At 41.8% G+C, this 24,423-nt stretch overlaps 1 protein-coding gene across 1 annotated transcript; it reads right to left on the bottom strand.

Moving 5' to 3' along the window:
* Positions 1–1,035: 1,035 nt before the first annotated feature.
* FAM181B (family with sequence similarity 181 member B) lies at positions 1,036–2,876 on the bottom strand. The gene has a single exon (XM_070364982.1). It carries the CDS (start codon positions 2,718–2,720, stop codon positions 1,461–1,463), a length of 1,260 nt encoding a protein of 419 aa, XP_070221083.1. The 5' UTR covers positions 2,721–2,876; the 3' UTR covers positions 1,036–1,460.
* Between the last annotated feature and the right edge of the window lie 21,547 nt (positions 2,877–24,423).

The following is a 24,423-nucleotide window of genomic DNA, read 5'->3' as shown; positions in this document are numbered from 1 at the left end:
AGAACTGAAGGGCTCCCTTTTTTCTTTCCAGCGGCTCACTTCCCCCTCTGTGTTTCCTCCTCTGCCCCTCAACCACCCTGCTATGCGGCCACTTCATGGCTGGTTAAAACACGTCTCTTTGCCCCAATCTCCCTCTGATGATCAGATCAGACTCTTCTCCAGGGCTCCTTCAGATTCTATTCATCAAACCTGTTATCCAGGGAAGACTCCTTTGGCAACTTCACACCTTCTCTACTCCCTTTCTTGGAGAGAATGTAGGTCTAGGGAGTGAGGAAGCACAGATAGGCAGAAACCAACAGATGGGGAAGGGAACAGAAGGAAAGAGGGTAGAGAGAGTACAGCTTATAAGGGAAAAGGCAAACAGATCAGCCAGCAAAGAGCATGGGGCTCACAACCCTAATAGCTTCCATGTATAGAAAACATTTATCTATGTGTATAAAATCCATATACCTGCAGAACCAATCCAACAATGGGGGGGTGGGGTAGGCTCAAGGCATGTTAGGTATTTTCCCTCTGAGCCACCCAACAAGCAGTAAAGGAGTGAAAAGCGGAGAAATATTGTCATCCCCACCCTCTGAAATAAGGAAACTTGGATGCAAAGATGTTATAACTGGCCTAGTCTCCACCTCCCAAAGTGGCTGAAGCATGGGGAAAGGAGAGAAATAGACTCCAGGTTTGCTGAATTTCTCCCATACCAGAAATCTGCAAGAAAAGCCCACAGGAAAAAAACATCAGAGAGAGCAATGAGAGTCCAGAAAAAGAAAAATGAACAACAGCACTGGTAAGAATGGGAGAGATAAAGAGATGGAAGAAACAGGTGGCAGGAAGAAAAACAGGCAGAAAAATGACAGAGGCCGACCCCGGTCCCCAACCGGGGACCAGTAAAGGGAGGGTCGCGGTGGCGCACTGGCCTCACGTCCTCAATAACACTGTCACTAACCAGGCAGACAGACCACACAGGAAACCATCCTCTAAGAAGACACCCAAATCAATAACAACATACCTCTGCTCCAGTCTTTTCAATACAGACTTTAATTCACAACGCGCTCAAAGGGGAGGGAAGGGGAGAGCCCAGAGCACTGTTGGGAAGGGGCTGTTACACTAAACACACTAACCTTTTGATGAAAAGTTGACAAAGGGACAGGGAGCTGCAGAAGCCACCTCCTGCCCCTTCCGCCATCCCCACCCCATTCCCCCATCCCGTCTTGGTTTCTTGGCTCGATTGATCCGGTAAGAACTTATTAACGGCTTTTTTTTCTTTTTTTTTAAACTTGAGGCTGTGGTTAAAACAACCCCCAACTCCTTTTCATCTCTTTTTCTGAAGTTTCTTTTATTAATCGAATTTTTAAAATCCAGTTTCAACTCCACGTGCATTTGACGGTCGTTCTTAAGACTCGGGAGAGACCCAGAGCGGGGAGCCCCAAGCGTATTGTCTGATGTGGGAGAAGGGTGCCGCGCAGTCAGTCCCGGGGCGCCCCCTCCTCCCCGGGCGCCCCTTCCCAAGCCCCGTCGGGTCTCCAAAGGCCGGCGAACGCCGTGCGGCTGTAGCCCGCGCTGTAGTCGTAGGACACCTGTTGGGGCGGCGGCGCCGGGGGCAGAGCGCAGTCTGAGAAGAAGGGGGTGAACGAGGCCAAGAGGCCGGGCCCGTCGTCCCCGCCCGGAGAGTCCGCGGTGGCGGGGTAAACGGAGCGCAAGGGCTCGTTCAAGGTCAAGCCACCGCCGGGCGCGGGCAGGGGCGGCTTTTTGGTCGCGGGGCCGCCCGGGGCGCTCCAGGGCTCGGGGTACAGTAGGCTCCCCACCATCGCGGGCTGGGGGTCGAAGAGGCCGGGCTCCAGCTCCGGGGGTCCCCGCAGGACGGCGGCCCCGGCGGGGAACACATCGAGAGGCTCCGCGGCAAGTAAGGCACCCGCCTCGGTGCCCGCGCCGTAGTCGGGCCCCAGAAGCTCGAAGAACTCGGCGGCCTCTGAGCCCTTCTCCAAGTCGCCCAGGCTCACGCCGGGCCCCGACGGGCCGCACACGCAGCCGCCCGCCCGGGACGGCTCGGTGAAGAAGGACGGCGGCAGGTTGCGGGCCCGCAGCGGGACCTTCCTGGCGCCGGGGACCGCCGGGCCGCCCGCGGAGCCCGCCGCGTCCCCTCTCACGAGCCCGGCCGCGGGCGCCGCCTCCGCAACCCCGGCCGGATCGGCGCCCCCGGGGACGTGGCGCAGCGAGTCGAAGAGCGCGGCCAGGCTCCGGCTCTGTAGGCTGGCGGCCGCCGCGGCCTGCGACGCCTCCCGCCGGGGAGCCGCCTTGCCGTGGGCCGGGACCGGGACCGGGACCGTCTGGGCGCCGGCGAGGGGCCGCTTGGCGGGCGTGTCGGCGGCGCCCGGGGAGGGCGGGCCCGGGGGCGCGGCGCCCATGAGGCCGCTGCAGCGCTTGATCTGCTTCTGCAGGTACTTGCGGTGGTTCACCTTCCGCTTCGACTTGCCGGGCTTGTCCAGGGCCAGCTTGATGTTGCTAGACGCGGAGTCGATGAAGCTGAGCAGGTCGCGGGTAGCCTCGCGCGCATCCCCGCTCTCTGCGCCCGCCAGCAGCGCGCCCGCCGGCGTCCCGGTCTCCTCATCCTCGAAACAGCAGCCCTTGTCCAGGGCTCCGAAGGCGCCTCCCAGCCCGTCCGGGGAGCCCCCGAAGCCGAAGGGGACGAAGGGGTGCGTGCTGAGGAGCGCCGCCTGGACTGCCATCGCCTCCGCTCCGGGGCGGCCGGTGCGCCGCCGGCCGCTTCCCGCCCGCCGCCCAGGCCCGGCTGCCGCCCCGGCGTGGTGCGCGCGGGGTAGCTTCCTTGTTCGGGGCCGGCTCGCTGCTCGGCCTCCCGGGGGAGCTCATTAGGTCTTGTAAGCGAGGGGCGGAGGGAGGGAGCGCGCGGCGACCGCCCCGGTGGCGAAGGGGAGGGGCTTACTTAGAGGGGCTTAGCCGAGGAGTCGGGGCGAAGGGGTCGCTTTTCTAGTTTTCTAGGCTTTCTCAAGCTCATCTTCTTAACCCCTTAGTTTCCCTTCGCCCCGCCAGCCGCAATATGTGAAGATGGGGTGGTGCGTGCTCAAACTCCAGCTCCCATATAACCACACCCGGGCGTGGGGCACTCTCCCTGAGGCTGAGAAGCCAGGAAGACACGAGGGTTTCAACCCCAGCTCTAGTAATAATAGTAACCACCGGCTACGGAGCTTGGGAGCTTCCCAGATGGCGCTAGTGGTAAAGAACCTGCCTAGCAATGCAGGAGATGTAAGAGATGTAGGTGCAATCCCCTGGGTTGGGACGATTCAACGGAGGAGAGCACGGCAACCCACTCCAGCATTCTTGCCTGGAGACTCCCATGGACAGAGGAGCCTGGCGGGGCTATGGTCCTTAGGGTAGCAAAGAGCTGGACACGACTGAGGCAACTTAACACGCACCAGGAACTTGCTTATGCCAGGCACTGTCGCTGCACTACCTCATTTAATCTTAGAACAATACTCCTTTGAAGTACCTATTATCACTGTCTAACAAATGAGGAGACTGAGCCTCAGAGAGTTTCAGGGAGTTGGCCAAAGCTATATCCAGTCCAGGCTAACTCCAAAGCTATTCCTAAGACCTTGACAAAACCTAGGTTATTTCTTGGCCTCAGGCTTCCTCCCCTATCCGATGGGAGAAGGAAGCTAGTGTCTCTTCAAGGTCTAGCCCTGGTCCTAAGATTCTAACTCGATATTCAGATTTTCATTCTCAACTGTGATGCTCATTCTTCTACCCCTTAATTGTTACAGGCAACAGTTTACAGCAACTTGAGGCCAGCGCTGGACTCATCTTTTATTAGTAGTTGATAGAGGAGGCAAGGGAGAAAGTCACTCCCACTAAGCCAGCTGGTGCTTTAGAGAAAGAGTCCTGTGTGTGTATGAAACTCTCAGTATCTTAAGACAAGATATGGACCAGAACCTCTCCCCTACGTGTCAAACCATTTAGGTTGTCCTTTTGGAACTTCTGTTGCATTTCAAGAATCACCTTGAAGTTAATTTAGACCCACTCTCACCTGGGCAAGCTTCTTGGGAGTGAAAAAATGAGTCCTATGGCAGAGCATGACAGAAGATTCAGAAAGACTTGGGTTCTGATCTTAGCCTCACCACTCAGTCCCTCTGTGTTGGGTTGAAATCCTACCTCTGATGAGTATATAACTTTCAGCAAACCTGACCTTTCTCTGCCTTAGCCCACACATGTTAAATGCAGGTTAGGTTGCCCACCTCACAGGGCACTTGTGATCTTTTTTTTTTTTTTTTCTCAGTTGTGTCCAACTCTTTGTGACCCCATGAACTGCGGCCTGTCAGGCTCCTCTGTCCATGGGGATTCTCCAGGTAAGAATACTGGAGTGGGTTGCCATGCACTCCTCCAAGGGATTTTCCTAACCCAGGATTGAACCCATGTCTAGCTAATTAAAGGCAGATTGTTTACCGACTGATCTACCAGGGAAGCCCAAGAATACTGGAGTATCCCTTCTCCAGGGGATCTTCCTGAGGAATTGAACCAGGGTCTCCTGTGTTGCATGTGGATTTCTTACCAGCTGAGCTGCAGTGAAGCCTTCATAACCATTCTTTTTTTTTTTTTTTTTCTTTTTAAGTTTTTTTTTTTTTTTTTTTTAAAAAAAAATCACATGCTCCCCATCCTGAACCCTCCTCCCCTCCCAACCTCCCCATACCATCCCCTGGGCCTTCCCAGCGCACCAGCCCCAAGCATCCAGCATCGTGCACTGAACCTGGACTGGCATCTCGTTTCATACATGACATTTCACATGTTTCAATGACATTCTCCCAAATCTTCCCACCCTCTCCCACAGAGTCCATAAGACTGTTCTATACATCAGTGTCTCTTTTGCTGTCTCGTACACAGGGTTATCGTTACCATCTTTCTAAATTCCATATACATGCGTTAGTATACTGTATTTATGTTTTTCCTTCTGGCTTACTTCACTCTGTATAATAGTCTCCAGTTTCATCCACCTCATTAGAACTGATTCAAATGTATTCTTTTTAATGGCTGAGTAATACTCCATTGTGTATATGTACCACAGCTTTCTTATCCATTCATCTGCTGATGGACATCTAGGTTGCTTCCATGTCCTGGCTATTATAAACAGTGCTGCGATGAACATTGGGGTACACGTGTCTCTTTCCCTTCTGGTTTCCTCAGTGTGTATGCCCAGCAGTGGGATTGCTGGAGAAATATACCATGTTCATGGATTGGAAGAATCAATATAGTGAAAATGAGTATACTACCCAAAGCAATTTATAGATTCAATGCAATCCCTATCAAGCTACCAACAGTATTCTTCACAGAGCTAGAACAAATAATTTCACAATTTGTATGGAAATACAAAAAACCTCGAATAGCCAAAGCGATCTTGAGAAAGAAAAATGGAACTGGAGGAATCAACCTACCTGACTTCAGGCTCTACTACAAAGCCACAGTTATCAAGACAGTATGGTACTGGCACAAAGACAGAAATATAGATCAATGGAACAAAATAGAAAGCCCAGAGATAAATCCACGCACATATGGACACCTTATCTTTGACAAAGGAGGCAAGAATATACAGTGGATTAAAGACAATCTCTTTAACAAGTGGTGCTGGGAAATCTGGTCAACCACTTGTAAAAGAATGAAACTAGAACACTTTCTAACACCATATACAAAAATAAACTCAAAATGGATTAAAGATCTCAACATAAGACCAGAAACTATAAAACTCCTAGAGGAGAACATAGGCAAAACACTCTCTGACATACATCACAGCAGGATCCTCTATGACCCACCTCCCAGAATATTGGAAATAAAAGCAAAAATAAACAAATGGGACCTAATTAAACTTAAAAGCTTCTGCACATCAAAGGAAACTATTAGCAAGGTGAAAAGACAGCCTTCAGAATGGGAGAAAATAATAGCAAATGAAGCAACCGACAAACAACTAATCTCAAAAATATACAAGCAACTCCTACAGCTCAACTCCAGAAAATAAATGACCCAATCAAAAAATGGGCCAAAGATCTAAATAGACATTTCTCCAAAGAAGACATACAGATGGCTAACAAACACTTGAAAAGATGTTCAACATCACTCTTTATCAGAGAAATGCAAATCAAAACCACTATGAGGTACCATTTCACACCAGTCAGAATGGCTGCGATCCAAAAGTCTACAAATAATAAATGCTGGAGAGGGTGTGGAGAAAAGGGAACCCTCTTACACTGTTGGTGGGAATGCAAATTAGTACAGCCACTATGGAGAACAGTGTGGAGATTCCTTAAAAACTGGAAATAGAACTGCCTTATGATCCAGCAATCCCACTGCTGGGCACTTGTGATCTTTAAAGGAAACATCTTGTGGAAAAATCCTTATCTGTTAACTGTTCTATAGCCTATGATGAGTATTTGCCCTTATTTCTTTAAAACACAAAAAGATGACTGTGTTTCCTTACATGGACATTGAAAATGCAATAGAACACTTCAATCACAAGGTGTTCTGAGGGTTTAGTGAGGTTACATATGAAGATGCTGTGTGTGTGATAAACTGTTCCCTAAATAAGTTATAGTTTAGGTACAGAGTCTACCCAGGGCAGATATAAACCATCTCTTTCAAAACTCCTTACTGTAAGCCTCATTTTTCAGGAGGTAGCAAAACCGTTTTTGAGGACCCTGAAGGCACAGCCTTACCAAAGGAGAAAGGGCCAGATAAACACTTTTAATTTGGGAGATTAAGTACTTTTCCCAAGCTGACATGCCGAAGCAAACTTTTTTTGAAAAACTCAAGTTGGCTCAATTATAATGTACCTTTCCTTTGAGTTACACACAAGATTTTGTCCTCCATGATTGGACTGTTTTATTGTCGGTGACCTTGCACTCAGAAAATTCTGTGGACTTGTCACTGAGCTCCATTTCACCCCCCTCGGATGTGGATGTCAGCACTTCCCTTTCCCTGTCAGCAGGACCCTTCCATCGACCTCTGAGTCTGGCAACCAAGAGCACTAACTCTTTTTTTTAAACTTCTTTCAACTGAGCAGCTCTTACAAATCCCCAGACAGAGATTGTATAGGGCAATATATTTAATTGACATCTTTAGTCTGAAAAAAAATCTCTCTTAATTCCCAGAGTTAGCTAAGCCCTCATATAATCATATTCAAGATAAATGGAATATGAAAATTCATATATAAAAGTCCGTTTCCAGATCATTGGAGTTCTGAGCATCAAAATTGATTTGGCATTAGATGAGGATAGGCTCAAATTCTGGCCTGCCACCTGCGAGGTGAGTGCCCTTGGGCAAGTCAGTCTGCCTTTCTAAAGCTGTTTCTTCATCTAAAAAATGGGAGTGGTTCTAACTATCCTCAGAGTCTTTGTGAGAATTAGGTAAATGCAGAGCCAGGTAGTATCTCTGAGTCTTGATTGGTTTATCTGTGCAATGGAGATCATCTCAAATCCTCAGGGTTGTAGGGAGATGGTATATATGAAAGCTCCTGGCACAAAATAGCAGCTCAACAAATGCCCATGTTTTTGATTCCTCCACTCATTTCTTACCAATATATCTCCCTATAAAATCAACATCATTTGTTCTTTCCCCCAACAAAGTGAGTGACTATTTTCCAATGCAAGAAAGCAGTTATATTTTCAGGTTGTAGAAACATAGAAACTGTAATAGAGAGAGTGCTGAAATTAGAACCAGAGATTGAGACTGGGCCCAGTATACCTTGTCATTATCCATCTGGCTATAAAAATTTACTTAAAACCCTATACCTCAATATTCCCATTTATAAAATGGGAATAATTATGTAAATTTAATAAAGCTATTGTGAGCAAAGGAGGTAAGACTATACAATGGAGAAAAGACAGTCTTTTCAATAAGTGGTGCTGGGAAAACTGGACAGCTGCATGTGAAAGATTGAAACTAGGATACTTCCTAACACCATACACAAAAATAAACTCAAATGGATTAAAGGCTTAAATGTAAGGCCAGAAACTATAAAGATCTTAGAGGAAAACATAATCAGTACTCTCTTTGACATAAATCACAGCAAGATCCTCTTTGACCCACCTCGTAGACTAATGACAATAAAAACAAAAATAAGCAAATGGGACCTAATTAAACGTACACGCTTTTGCACAGCAAAGAAAACAATAAATAAATAAAAAGATTAATAAGACTATTGTGAAAATCAGTGAGATAATGGAAATGGAAGTTCTTTGTCAACCATAAAGTTCTATATACAAATTTAAGATACTCATAGCTTAGAAGTGCCATAGCCTAATTCACAAAATTGATCCTTACGTATAAAATATCCATTCAATCACTTATCCATTCAATCACTTACTCATTCAACCAAAAGATAATGACACCAACAATATGCTCAGCACTGTGCTAGTACTGTGGATACAGAGACAAGAAGCCATGATTCCTACCCTTTCTGGTGGAAAGACAGACATGCAAACAAGCCATTGTAATATAATGTGATACTTCTCAATAGAAGTAAATTAAAGGTACAATAGTTGACGAGATAAAAGACCTTCAGGTTGCCCAGAGGAGGAAGCCTGCATAAACAGGTACAATAAGACTTGAATGATACATTTGAGTACACCAAGCTGTTTGCTTGTTTAGTGACATCTCTGGAATAGCCAGGCAGAGGGATGGTCATACAAAAGCATTGGTGTTTATGGAAAACTATAAATAAAAAGACAACAATGAACAACTTCTGCTTGAAATAACTTGAAATATCTGAGACCAAATAAATCCTCAGAGCTTCCAAAGTGCAGCTAAATTGCTCATGTGGACCCCACCTTGTGGTCTCAGATGTTTTCTTCATTTCCTTTGCGGAAGAGCTCTATTCCAGATGGAAGGAGTTTCAGCAAAGTCGGTGGCCTGCGCCTGCCAGCCCATCAGCCCCTCCTCCTACACCCTGAGTGAGCAGGCTCACTTGACTGGTTTGACATCAATCCATTCCACTTCCTCTGGGGCGGAGGGACCTGGCTCCAGCCTGCATGAGGGCCTCTCTGCAGAGCTCCAAAGTGAGCTCTTTTGCCCCACTGATACCTAATGCTGAGCGAGTGGGATTAGTCTCCTTGGGAACCAAGCCCCCCAGGGACTCAAGGGCTGAACTCGCCCCAAACCGTTTGGGAGAATTGAGATTTCATATTGTTCTTTTACACTTGGATTTCAGGACATTACTGAGACAAAGGCCCACCTGAGAGCTGCCTCCTTTCTTGTGAGTAAATATAGCAGCAGGATCAAAAGCTGACTTACTTATTTTGTTTTCCTCTTTGTAACTTTAATCATATTCCCTGCAGGACAATCTTAGTGCTCAGAGATGTCAGGAATGTACATTCATAAAGGGAGAAATAATTATGCATCTTTTTCTCTCTCTTTTTCTCTTCCCATGCCAATTGCTTGTCACTCACTATTTTTGAAAGCTCAGATAAAACAAATCAATTCCTCAATTTCACCATGCAATTTATAAAGGATCAGTTTCATCACGGAATAATGTTACTTTACAAATTATGCACTCCCCAAAATGTATCTCTTGTTCTCTTTCTCACCCTTTCCTCCATCCTTCCAGCCCAGCTGACGTTGACCGTGGCTGGCCTGGATGATCCAAGGTGGCGTCACTGGAGGACATGACTGCGCCTGTGCCTACGCACGCAGTCTGTTGGTGTAACAGTACTCAGACTCCTTACATGGAAGCCTGGGAATCCCAGAGACAGTGTTGCAAGAGGCATCTGTCGGGCATTCTGTGACCTGGCTCCAGAATTCCCAGAGCATCATTTTCACCATATTCTATTGGTCAAACATATCACTAAGGCCTGTTCCCGAGGAGGGAAATTAGAATCTAGCGCTCAATGGAAGAAACATCAAAGAATTTGTTCGGTTTGTGTCTTAAATCTCTTTTCATCTACATCACCCTCCCTTTTTCTTTTCTCATCAAATGGTTTATTGAAGAAGCTGGTCATTACCTTGTCATCTTCTCCCACATTCTGGATTTGGTTGGTTGCAGCCATCTCCTTGGCATTATTTAATGTTTCTCTGGCCCCTATATTTCCTGAAAATGAGAAGTAGATGTAGGGGCTTGGTCAGATTCATATTCTTTTTTATGCTATGTGCTCACACACACACACATACACATACTATAAAATATATGCTACAATGTGTATGTTTCAGAATAACAATGCCAATATTCTTACTAATGATCACTATACATTTTTCCTTTTTTTCCATTATTTTGTCCTCAAAACATATCCCACTAGTGATAAACAGTCCAATTACTATGTTTCAAATTCACTTTTTAAAATCCTCTCTGTGTGGTTATGCCATCAATTCACTACATAATTGAATTAGGTTAGGTTTATTTGTTTATTTATTTAGGTTTACTTTTCTTTATATAAAATTCCTTTATAAATCTTTATTTTGCTTTATAGTTTTTTAAAAAATTTAGATGGTTTCAAAGTCAAAACTATACCACAAGATACGTTCAAAGAGAGCCAGCTTCTACTGTGGGCCCTCCACCCTATTTCCTCCCCTCTTCCTATAGGTAATTGTCGTTGTTTTGATTTGTTTGAGTTCAGGCTTATTCTTGTTAGTTAATATATTTATTATACATTTTCCTCTTCCTTTTTTTTTACTTAAAAATAATGCATCTCCCTTCAGTTTTTATAGTTGTGTAGTATTCCACTGGGTGGCTCTACCATCATTTATTAAATCAGTTCTGTTATGATTAACTCACCTGGGTTTTTCTAGACCTTTTATATTATAAATTGTACTGCAACAAATAGCTCCAATGTAAAACCAAGGTCTCCCAACTACTGGTCTGGTGCTCCTTTCATAATATTGGTATGGTTATAAAAACAAGGCATATACTAATTTACATTTCATCCCTTTTTTCATTTATTTAACATTTACTGAACTCAGACTATGTGTTAGAAAACATTATGAATTTGGAGGAATATAAAGATTCATAAATCAAAGTCCTACCTTCAAAGAATCCATGACTTGATAGACAATGCAGACACATATTCAACAGATAACAAAACCATATAAAATAAAGTGCAAGCAAAACACTGAGGGTTCAATAGAGAAATCCACTAGGATAAAGGAAATTGGGAAGGACACATCAATTGTGTGACATTTGAATACAGTGGAAAGAGCAGAATTTCCCAAAGTATATAAAGACAGACACTTGATACAGACTGCACAGAAATAGTTCTAATGTTTTCCTTAGCTAGGATCTTTTCATTTTTACAAAGAGAATGTATTAATGTATTATTTATTTATATACATTATATATTTAGTTAAAATATTAATTCTTCAACTGAATGCGGATGGCATTTTCAATGAGTCATGAGTATTTCTATATTCCTGGACATGCATAGGAAAATAGTAGGAGAAAACACTAAAGGGGCTGGGATTATCAAGATACTAAATGCCAAGCCAAGAGACGATATGAACTCTGTAGTGTGCCTTTCTTTCCATATCTCTTGAGATATTGTTGGGCTAGGTTTATGCCAAAGGAAAATAAGACCTGGAGAGAAAAGGCCTAGATTCAAGGTTTGGATCTAGTGTTTAAATCCATTTTGTTTATAGAATTAATTATGATTCTATTCTACTTCATTTCAGAAAGAAATTTAGACCAATTATGAGGTTATATAAAATGCAATGAAATAACACAACTTAAACTAGAAATCAGTGCCCAAATTTTGGTTCCTAATACCATTCCCCAATAAAAGGAACCAGAACTCTTTGAGAAATGGCTAATTCTAGGACTGAAGGTAGAGAATATACAAGATGACCCTGGAACTTTTATAGTACCAGAAAGTAAAGAAGTGCTCAAAACCTGTTGAAAGAGACACAGGAGCCAACTAAAAGAGCTCCCAATAACCAAAGCTGGAACAATTTAAGCAACAAGATAAATTATGTAATATTGGATTACAAGCCAAAGGATAAAATAAATATTCATTAGTCCATACTATTGTGAATGATTGAATAAATAAATAAGTGGAGAATAATAGATAAATCTCCCATGAAGAAGAGTTCCAAATATTTATATAAATACTCTGCTCTCAAGGAGGCACAGTATAACTTCTCATGCTTCAAGTGTGACTTTATCGTAGCTGCTGCTGCTGCTGCTGCTGCTGCTGCTGCTGCAGCTGCTGCTAAGTCACTTCAGTCGTGTCCGACTCTGTACGATCCCATAGACGGCAGCCCACCAGGCTCCCCCGTCCCTGGGATTCTCCAGGTAAGAACACTGGAGTGGGTTGCCATTTCCTTCTCCAATGCATGAAAGTGAAAAGTGAAAGTGAAGTCGCTCAATCATGTCCAACTCTTAGCGACCGGTGGACTGCAGCCTACCAGGCTCCTCCATCCATGGGATTTTCCAGGCAAGAGTACTGGAGTGGGTTGCCATTGCCTTCTCCATTATCGTAGCTACCTTCTTCCAAAGAAAGCAGCATGGAAAAAAAGGGGGAAAGAATGGTTTCAGAGTAAAGAAACCTGGCAAACAGCACTTTAGCCAGGTGATCAAAGTTAACAATAATGTCATATTGTTAGTATATACCCTTGATAGGATGTGATGAGAATGGCACTTTACTTCTGTGGTTTACCCAAAAAGCTGTTGCTGCCATTTAATCATGAGAAAAGCAAATCAGACAAATCTCAACTGAGGGGAATTCTACAAAATACTTGACCAGTACCCCTCCACACTGCCAAGGACACCAAAAACAAGGGAAGTCTGTGAAACTGTCACAGAAGACCCTAAGACAGAACTGTAATGCAGTCTCCTAGATGGGATCCCAAAGCAGACAAAAAGATATTAGGTAAACTAAGGATATCTAAACTATAGACTTTGGCTAATAATGATATATCCACATCATTAACTTGATTAACCACATGAACTTGGTTCATAAGTTGCAGAAAATGTGCCCTAGTAATGTAAGATGCTAACAATAGGTAAGGAAACAGGATATAGAACATACAGAAACTTTTCTATGCTATTTTTGCATTTTTTCTGTGAATCTAAAACTATTATCAAATAAAAGACTTATTTTAAAAAAGAAAAAGGTAGGAGGGTTTTGTGAAGAAATAAAATGTAAAGTATTAAGTGGGACCCAGAATGACATTAAACCTTGCAAACAAATGTTATATCCTTGTGAAATCATCACAAACTTGGCTCTAGTCTTCCTAAGAATCAATGAGAAAAGTGAAATCTAGTCAGTTACCATAGTTAACACTACCCAAAATATAGAAGGAAACCAATTGCTTAGGATAAATACTGGGTTAGCCGAAAGTTCATTCAGGTTTTTCTGTAAGATGGTATGGAAAAACCAGAACAAACCTGAGCCTTTTTGGCCAACCCAACAGAAGGATCCTTAGTACTAGAGCCAGCCAAGTATTTTTCTCAAGGGTCCTGATGAAGAGGAAAATGTAAAATAGAATGAACAATCTTCATACACACAGCTGTGTCTGGTCTTTGTGATAACAGCCCTAAAGGAATCACTGATCCCTGGGTCCAAGCTCCTTTGCTGTATGACATTACCCCTCTTCCATTATGAGCTGGTCTGTTTCTCCACACCTTTGAATCTGTGCGGAAGACAGTGCACAAATTGCAAACCTTTGCAGCCTTGCAGTGCAAGAGGCATAGCAGTTTCCACTTCCACACTGTTGCAAAACTAAGACCCCAGGCTATGAACAATCCCAGGAGAAACAAGTTTCCCCAGGTGAGAGCCAGCACCAGTGCCAGACATGCCAGTGAGACCTTTTTGCACCCTCCAAACCCAGTCAAACCATCATATAACTAAAGCCACATGAGAGATTCCAGGAAAGTCCTGCAAGACAACCACTCAGATTGCTAACCAATACAGTCATGTAAAATCATGCATTTTGATTTTAGGCCAATAAGTTTGGGGATGGTTTGTTATGCAAAAGTTTAATGAGCTGTTTTTAAAATAACAGCCCTCACTATAGAAGGATAGCACCAAACTCCAGTACATCTATCCAAAGCAACTGAACAGAAAGTCTTCATTCCAACTGAACACCTTGAAAATCTCTCTTGAGCAAGGTAATCCTTGCACTGCACACTTCAACTGAGATAATGGATGTGAAAGGACTTTGCTAACCAGAGAGAATACTACCAATAGTTATTTGTCCAATTTTTAAAAAACTGCTATGGGCTTTCCAGAATATTCCTAAAGCAGGGCAGCAAGCAGAACATGCATTAAAAAAAAAAAAAAAAACAAACACACACTATATGGGACTTCCTTGGTGGTCCAGTGGATAAGAATCTGCCTGCCAATGCAGGGGACGTGGGTTTGATCCCTGGTTCAGGAAGATTCTACATGCCACAGAGCAACTAAGCCTGCGTGGCACAGCTACTGAGCCCACGTGCCTCAACCCCCGAAGCCTGCAAGCCCAGAGCCTGTGCTCCAGGCAGTGAGAAGCCCGTGCACCGCAGCAAAGAGTAGCTCCTGCTCACCACAACTGGAGAAAGCCCATGAGGCACCAAAGACCCAGCGTCACCAAAAATAAAAGCAAATAAATAAATTTTAATTTGTTTTTTTTAAACAACAGTAACACTGGATTCTCCTTACTCTGGATAACCACTAAGTCAATGTTTTCTAAACTGTGTCCTCTACTCCCTATTTGTCACCAGTGATCACTCAGCTGATCCCCAGATGGCTTGGTGTTTTCAAAAGAAAAAGAGCTGGCACAATTTTGTGTACATATGTTTCATAAATTTTAAATGAAAAGTTATGGCTATCATAGAAATTAGCTTTTTCTTTATAACCACATCCTAATGGTTACACGTGTTTCAAAGACTACATGTATTTGTTTCAGCTAAATTACGTGATCAGTTAATAGATGCAGTTTCCACCTCGTTTATGTAATTTTCACATCTTAGTTTTTGTTGGTTACATTTTCATTTTCTTCAATGTTACATATTATATCTATATCTTAAATATATGAAAGCATATCAATGGCTTCAAAGCAGTTTTTATAGTACTAAATTAGTGAGAAAAATATTTAAAACATTATAAATACATATGATAAATAAGACAAATTAAAATATAAAATATACATGCTGGCATAAACACATATGTAAGCATAATAATTTGTATAAGAACTGCAAAAAAAAAAGGAAGAAGGAATTTGGAAACTAGCTGATTTGAGGCACAGAACCCAGGAAAGCCTCAGTACGTGAGAAAGTAGAAGTGAGGAAAAGGAAAAATAGGAGAATTGGTTAAAAGTCTATATAAGAAGCAATTAAAGGTAAATCAGGAGAAAGACAAATGCCATATGACAATGCTTATATGTGGAATCTTTAAAAACGGTACAAGTGAACCTATTCACAAAGCAGAAATTGAGTCACAGATGTAGAAAATAAACTTACAGTTACTGAGGGAGAAAAAGGGAGGGATGGGGTAAATTGGAAGATCAGCATTGACATATATACACTACTACACAGAAAGTAGATAACTAATAATAACCTAGTGTGCAGCACTGGGAACTCTACTCAATACTCTATAATGACATATATGGAAAAAGAATATAAAGAAGAGTAGATTTGTATGTATATATATATATATAACTGACTTTGCTATACAGCAGAAACTAACAGAACATTGTAAATCAATACTCCAATTGTAAAAAAACATACTCCAATTCTAAAAAACAATTGTAAAATACAATACTCCAATTGTAAAAAAAAAAAAAAATTGTAAAAAAAACCTTCAACTTAAATTTTTTTAAAAGGAAGCAATTAGATTTCAAGATCTCCTCCCCAACCCCATACTGTCACCCAACTGAAAAACAAGATTTTTCTTTCCTATGGAATAGAACCTCAATGGTTCTAGTGTAGGGGATTCTATGTGTTGATACAATGTAGAGTGAGCAATGACACACTACTAAAAACAAAGGGATTAAATGAGATTTTACCTTATGAAAAAGAGCAATGACCCTCAACCTCATTTTTTCAGTCAGTTTCTAGAATATTTGCAGAAAGTCACATACTCCCCAATTGGAATAGTCTTCTCTGAAGGGTTAATAGCACAAGAGAAAGGACTGGGTGGGTTTCCAATAAGCTTTTCCGCTATCCACTCTTAAATATAAATTGTCATCCAACGTTCATCAAACACTTTGGCAATGTCTCCAACACAGATAACAGAGACCAAAAAAAAAAATATACTAGGAGGAGAGAATCCCAGAGGAAATGAATAATGCAAAGAACAAAAGAAAACTTTCATATAAATTATATTTCAAAGAGATAAAATAAGGTTAAAGATTAAAGAAATAAAAAATATCTCAACCATGAAACAAAAATTAGATGCTACAAATCAAGGAGAGGAGTAAATCAAAAGTAAGAAAGTTCTCTTAGAACTCTATGATAATATATTCTTAAAAATCAATAGAGAGATTGGAAGGTAAAGTTAAGGACATTTCCTAAGATGAACAAAAAGTGAAAGAAATGTTCAACATTAAGACTATAGGGATTTGGGATAAAATGAAGGAGAAAATACTATTAAAGAAATAAAACAAGGAAATGTTATAGGACTGAAGGATATGCACTCCCAGATTAATAAAAGAATCCACTAGATGCCTAGTAAACTTAAAGACCCATAACAAAGTACATTATTATAAAGTTTCATAATATCAAAGAAAAAAGATCTCTCAGGAGAGATAAACATTATGTACAAAAAATAAAATCAAAATAACATCAGACCTCTCATTAACAACACTGGAGCTTGAAAAACTTGGAGTGATACCCTTAAAAATCTGAGAAGGAATGATTTCCTGCTTAGAAGTCTATACCAAGCTCAATGATTCCTCAAACATAAGGACAGAATAACATTTTCATATATATAATATCTTATGAAATTTCCTTTTCTCAAGGAACCACTGAGTAATGTGCTTCATGAAAAACATAGAAGAAAATAGTATACAGAAAACAAGCGATCCATTATGGGTAGAGTCAAAGAGAATTCCCTGGACAGTGGCAGAGAGAAGAATCGCCACAGCCATATAGCAGGCTGAGTAGTGATGATCAGTCTAAACTAGAACAGGAAAACGGAAAATTCCCGGAGAAAGAGGGGATGTTGCCAAGAAAAATAAGTGAGAGTGATCAATTTTCTTATGTACTTGACAGTGATGATAGGGGATGGCAGATACTCTTGCTGCTTTGAGTATCCTACCCTTATTCTTACCTGACACAGTGCATTTCCCCCTGAAGAAGCTGAAAATCACAGAGAGTGACATTCCCATTTAACCACAGCAGGAGCATGAGAGCCAATCTCAGACAATGAGGCATTAAGAGCAATCTACTCTTGGATTTTAGACAAGTCTCCCCTCCCTTATGTATTTTAAAAAGAGATAAAAGGAGAAAAGGGAAAGAGAGAGAAATGCTCCCCTTCCTGCCTTTGATATATATGTGATACTTGGAGAAGCAGCAGCCATCTTAAAACCATGAGGACTCAAACCTAAAAAACAAAAAATCAACATGCTGAGGCTGGCAGAGCTGAAACATGAAAAGCACTTGAATCCTCAATGACATTATAATGTCACTGAGTTAACTAACCCCAGAACTCCCTAGCTCTGGACTTCTTCAAGAGTAAGATAATAACCCTATTTTGTTTAGGCTACTTTTCGTTGGATATGGTGCTATTTTGCAATCAAAAGCATTCTAAATTCTTTAAGGAGGTGTTCTACTTCTGTTAATGTGTTTAGGGAAGAATAAAATGAAATATATATAGAAAACTAAGCACTCCCTCAAAATAAGGCAATTATTAACTCCAGGCAAGGCAAAAAGCTGTACAAGAAATTTTAATAAAATGTAGAGGAACTGTGAACAATATTTATGTAATGACAGAATAATCATTAAATAATAATTTAACCAAACTGTATTATAACTACACTGAGAGGACTAGGAAAGGAGAGAGGTGGCATACCCACAGGTGGAAAATGTTTAAGTGTTCTATAAGTAATAGAGTTTTCAGTGCAAGCAGTTTTTTAAGGGGTAACACTTACAAAAGGTAAAGGGGAGAGAAAGTGGAATTGGACAAAGAAAGCCTATGGACTACAGCACTGATCTGAGATCTGTGAAAGGAAAGGAAAGAGAAAGCCAAATCCAGCAGGGGGGACCTCAGACAGTTCCATGGACCCGGGCTCTGCAAGCCCGGAGGGGACCTCTGGAGCAAAGATGACTCAGTAAAGGAATAATGCACCAGGCAGAAGTGGCTAGGCCTCTGCATTACCCCTTTGCCCAGCCATTGGACGCAGTCACCTCTAGAAGAATGTGACCTCAGATTAGAAGAGCAGGAAGCCTGAGCAAGTTAACACCTAAAGGCTGACCAGTCAACTGTACTCACAGCAGCTAGGCAATGAATCCTTTTTGAAGAGGGATCTCAGCAGTTCACCTCCATGCCTGCTGCATGAGTTTATTTTGAAGCATGTGGGCAAAAGTAGAAAGAAAAAATAATTTTAAAAACATTTCAAGTCAGAAATAGGGATAGTAGGGAAGAAAATTCTAATACGTTTCTTTCTAAACCATGCACATATTTAATTAATAAGTTAAAAATTTCAATTTAAAAAGTCATTCTATAGGAGTTTTTCCACAATTACTCTATTCCAAGCAGAAATAATTATACTATAATACTAATAAGGGTATTTGTAGCAACATCAAGAGTATTTCTCAAGTACCTTATCTTAGCAACATATTCAGTACCCCGAATAGCCAGGACTAATCACGTTAGAGCTGAAATATTGACTGCTTTATGCTGAGTATAAGGTAATAGGATTTTTAGGAAGAAAACAGTGGAGAAAGCAACTTGATTACCTAAAAACTGATTTTCTTTTCTTTTTAGGTGATGGTTTTCTTCACTTATCCAAGAAAGTAGTTAAAGGCACATTATTAAGAAGTATTTCAAAACTATATCAACATATTGCAATGGAGCATAAAAAAAGTACTTTCTAGATCCACATGCAGCCAAAACTGGAATTAGAAATCCATTCATCCCTACCTCTCAAATTAAAATATTCAAGCATAGTATGCTTTTAAAAAGTAACATCTCATGGGATGTTGTATTAGAAATATCTTTATAATTTCTTGGTCTTTATAGTTGGACTGGGACTTGGTAGCTCAGCTGATTGAAAACAAACAAACAAACAAACCCACCTGCCAGTGCGGGAGATGCAAGAGACAAGGTTCGATCCCTTGGTCCAGAGGCTCCCTTGAAGAAAGAAATGGCAACCTACTTCAGTCTTCTTGCCTGGAAAATCCCACGGACAGAGGAGCCTAGCAGGCTACAGTCTATGGGGTCTACATGACTTGAGTGGGCATGCATGCATACACTCACACATAGGTGGACTGGCGGTCATAGAAAACTAGATAGATAAAGAAAGAGATCTTAATGTGAGCAAATCCTGGCACTGGTACAGCTGCACACTGCTACCATCATGAGCCCAAACTCTTTTTTTTCCTGCTCCATCTTCCTTAGTGTGTTAGTTTTCATTCTTAAGTGGGTACCTCATAGTTGTAAGATGACTTGTCCACTTCCAGACATCAAACCTCTATTTCAAAAAGAAAATGGGGCTTTTCCTCAGGAGCTTTATGATTTTATACAGAAAGAATGGTCTGTCTAGTCAAAGCTATGGTTTTTCCAGTAGTCATGTAGGGATGTGAGAGTTGGACCATAAAGAAAGCTGAGCACCGAAGAATTGATGCTTTCGAATTGTGGTGCTGGAGAAGACTCTTGCAAGTCCCTTTGACTGCAAGGAGATCAAACCAGTCAATCCTAAAGGAATTAGGATTCCTAATGAATTGAATATTCATTGGAAGGACTGATGCCGAAGCTGAAGATCCAATACTTTGGCCACCTGATGTGAAAAGCCGATTCATTGGAAAAGATCCTGACGCTGGTAATTGAGAGTAAGAGAAGGGGATGACAGAGGATGAGGTGGTTGGATGGGATCATTGACTCAGTGGACATGAATTTGAGCAAACTCAGGGAGATAGTAAAGAACAGGGAAGCCTCGTACAGGGAAGCTGCAGTCTATGGGGTCGCAAAGAGTCGGACATGACTGAGTGACTGAATAACGAGTTTCCCTCTCCAGAAAAACATCTCATTACCCAAAACTAGATTACATGCTTACCCTTATATGACTCAGTAACCACAGGGAAAGATATTACAATAATTTCTTTAGGACAATCATAACTCACCCCTAGATCACATAGACATCTACATTTACTGAGATGGAGGGCTCTTTGCTCAACACCTAAACAGATCAGTGCTCTGCTAGAAGAAAAAGGGGGCAGGGGGTGGCTTCGGTTATAAAAAGGACAAGATGCCTCATTTGATCCAAATATCCAGAATTGCCTAAGAAAACCACCAAACATTTCCTGTCATTCCCAACAAGCTACAACTGGGAGTTGTAACCAGGCTGGACCCTCTGAGACCTTCCCAAAATATACTCCCACCTTTGTCTTCCTCCTGCCTTTTGTCTGTAGAAAAATTTTAGTCAAAGAATAAATTTAATCAGAGAAGCAAGAAAATGCAGGAAGAAAGGAAAACAGTCAGGCAAGATAAAATAATATTTTAGCCATTAAACAATGTCAAAGACCTTTAGTTCTTCCCTAAAGCTGAAACTCCAGTACTTTGGGCACCTCATGCGAAGAGTTGACTCATTGGAAAGGACTCTGATGCTGGGAGGGATTGGGGGCAGGAGGAGAAGGGAACGACAGAGGATGAGATGGCTGGATGGCATCACTGACTCGATGGACGTGAGTCTGAGTGAACTCCAGGACTTGGTGATGGACAGGGAGGCCTGGCATGCTGCGACTGGGGTCGCAAAGAGTTGGACACGACTGAGTGACTGAACTGAACTGAAAGACTACAGGTAATATTCTGAGTTATATCCTTTGAGATGTTTTGTACATACAGACACCCCCACCAGCTGGAAGAAGTTAACTGATGCTGCCCACAAGCATGTAGGCCCCAGGCTGGTTGGAACCAGAAGGTTGATGATGCTGACTGTCACTTATCTCACCACCAACCAGTCAGAAGAATGTCCACGAGCTGTTCCTTGATCACTAGGAGACTCCTCACTACCCCTTTCAGGGTGGGTCACACAGTCTTGAAGGGCATTAGTCCTCTGTGCCCCCTTTTGCCTGGCAAAGCAATAAAAGCTTCCCGTTTCTACTTCATCCAAAACTCTGTCTCTGCGTTTCTATTCAGCACCAGTAAACAGAGGCCAAGTTTTGGCAACAGGAGTAAAAACTTCTAACTTACTATAAATAAAGAATAAGAAAAATTGCCTAGGAGTAGAAGTTGAAGCAATATGTTACTGATCTGGATAGTCATCTTGCTAAAAACTGCATATGATTTCATTCCTCTGACTGATATGAAGCATTTTTATTACTTTTTAAAAACTGTATTCTTTTGTTATAATCCACAATTAATTTTTCAACATTTAAATTTCATTTGCCTAAAATTGGTGATCTGTATTAGTGGGGGTGAGGTTTCTTTTTAAGGTGATAAAAAAATGCTCTGGAATTAGATAGTGGTGATAGTTGTGTGATATACTGAAAATCACTGATCTGCACATTTTAAAAGGGTGAACTTTGGAACTTCCCTGGTGGTTCAGTGGTTAAGAATCTGCCTTACAATGGTGGGGACATGGGTTTGGTCCCTGGTCAGGGAACTACGATCCCACATGCTCATATGCTGCAACTACTGAGCCCATGCACTCTGGAGCCCAAGCACCACTTCTAGAGAGTCCATGCACCGCAACGAAAGATCCTGCAAGATGCAACAGTGATCCCGTGTGCCACAACTAAGACCCAACATAGCCAAATAAATACATACATTAATAAATATTTGAAAAGAGTGAATTTTTATTGCATATGAATTGTATCTCAAACACAAAAAAGTAGTGACATGCCTGTGTGCTGAGTTCCTATTGAGAAGTTCTCCAATGTCAACAGTTTGAGAAGGAGCCCACAAGGCGATCGAGAAATGGGCACTAGCTCTCTGAAGTGATGGAGTTGGCAGTGAGGTGGTTCACCTTCATTGCCTGCTTTTCCAGCCAGTTTCATAGACTGTGAAGAGACCCTGCCTCACACAGGCTGTTCGGGTTGTCCTGCTTTATGCTGAACAATCCGATTCCTTATCCAGACAATGAAAGTATCCATTCGCTATTCCCAAATCCTCTCTTCACAGAGCACAGCATTGTTGTGCCCCAGGACTGCGAAGAAAATTGTGCACTGTCCCACTCTCGAGGACCCCAACGTCCGGTCTGTAATTGTGGGATGTATAAGGGGTCACGGTCACGCAGAGGTCAGAGGAATAACTGGCTAGGAGGTGAGGGGGGCTTCACACAGGCTTGAGGTCTGGGATGGAAACTGCCATAGGTGAAAGGGAGCAAAGAACACTTCAGGTGAGGACACAGCCAGGTCAGAATACACAGAGGTAGGAGACAGAATGTATTAGCACAACAGTGAAATGTGTACACAGAATATGGTTTGCATGGGTGGGAGCAGCAGGACATGAGGCTGAGGTCAGAGGACAGAGACCTGAATGCCATCCCAAAAGTCTGGGCATCATTCTATAAGCTGGGGGGGATGGATGGAGGACTCTATGCATCAGAATGGTCAGTTCTTTATTTAAGAGAAAGTATTTTATACATATCTAGCATAGTATATATATTTTATATATATTTATTTATATATAGTGTATATATTCTAATTATATATAGGACAGTTGTCTATTACATATGGAATATATATATGTATATATATGCAATGGAATACTATTTAGTAATAAAAAATATATATATTTCACAACATAGGAATATAACCAATATTTTATAATAACAATAAATGGAATATAACCTTTTAAAAATTGGGGATCACTAAGTTATATAATAACTGTAAGTTATATAATATTGTATAGTAACTATAATAAAATGAAGAAAAATTTTTAACTGTCTTGTTTATTGTTCTACTGAAGTATGGTTAATTTACAATGTTGTATTAGTTTCAAATGTACAGCAAAGTGATTCAGTTATACACGTATATTCTTTTTCAGATTCTTTTCCATTATAGGCTTTTATAAGCTACTGAGTAATAGTTTCCTGTGCTGTACAGTACATCTTTGTTGTTTGCCTATTTTACATATAGCAGTGTATATCTGTTCATCCCAAACTCCTAATTTATCTCCCCCCACACACTGCCATCTCCTTTGGTAACCATGCGTTTATTTTGTAAGTCTGAGTCTATTACTGTTTTGTAAATAAGCTCATTTCATTTTTTTACATTTCATATCATTTTTTTAATATTCCACATATAAGTGATATCATATGACATTAGTCTTCTTCTGTCTGACTTACCTCACTTTGTATGACAGTCTCTAGGTCCATTCATGTTGCTGTAAATGGTATTATTTCTCTCCTTTTAATGACTGAGTAATATTTCATTGTATATATCCTACATCTTCTTTATCCATTCATCTGTCCATTTAGGTTGTTTCCATGTCTTGGCTATTGTAAATAGTGCTTCTATGAATAAATAAAATTTTTAATTTAAAAAATTATGAAGTACTGATGCAATAAAATAGATAAAAGAATACCCAGGTGGCAATAGTTGTGAAGAATCTGCCTGCCAACGCAGAAGATGCAAGAGTCACAGGTTGGATCCCTGGGTCAGGAATATCCCCTGGAGGAGGAAGTGGCAACCTACTCCAGTCTGGAAAATCCCATGGACAGGGAGGAATCCCATGGCTACAGTCCATGGAGTCACAAAGAGTCAGACATGACTGAGCAACTGAGCACAAAGCAGTACAAGATGGATGAATCTCAAAAACATTATTACTGGGTCCAATAAGCCAGCGATAAAAGAGTGCATACAGTATGGTTCCATTTATATGCAGTTCTAGAACAGGGAAACTATGGTGCTGGAAATCGGAACAGTGGTTGCCTGTGGGGAAAGGGCTGCCTGCAGGGAAGCACAAGGGCTCTTTCTGTGGTGAAGGAAACGTATCTCTTCATTGAGGTGTTGTTTGCATGGATGTGCGTGTTTGTCAAACTCATGGAACTGTACACTTAAGATCTGTCATGTCTGTGTTTGTAAAATATACGTAAAAAAAAAAAAGAAAGAAATCTCACTCAGGTGTGAGTAATAAGGATAGATCAGCAGAGAGCAAGGCTGAAGATGAGCCTGCCTCCTCTTTCATTACAGTTCATTCAGGGTCTGCTCAGTCACGTGGCCAGTCTGCCGCTGGTCCACACAGAGGAGTCCAGGACAGAACTGGAGGGCTTGGTTTCCACAGAGCAACTGTGCCCTTTCCTTTCCCTGGAAATGAGGAAAATTATACCAGGCCCTCCATGTGGAATCTGCTTTTGTTCAGATTCCCT

Source organism: Bos mutus, chromosome 29 (genome assembly GCF_027580195.1).
Source record: "Bos mutus isolate GX-2022 chromosome 29, NWIPB_WYAK_1.1, whole genome shotgun sequence".
Classification (NCBI taxonomy): domain Eukaryota; kingdom Metazoa; phylum Chordata; class Mammalia; order Artiodactyla; family Bovidae; genus Bos; species Bos mutus.
The sequence above is the reverse complement of the archived record's forward strand: the minus strand, read 5'-3'. Positions and strand labels throughout refer to the sequence as shown.

Coding starts and splice junctions, on each gene's coding strand:
- FAM181B (XM_070364982.1), bottom strand. CDS start 2,720: ATGGCAGTCCAGGCGGCGCTCCTCAGCACGCACCCCTTCGTCCCCTTC.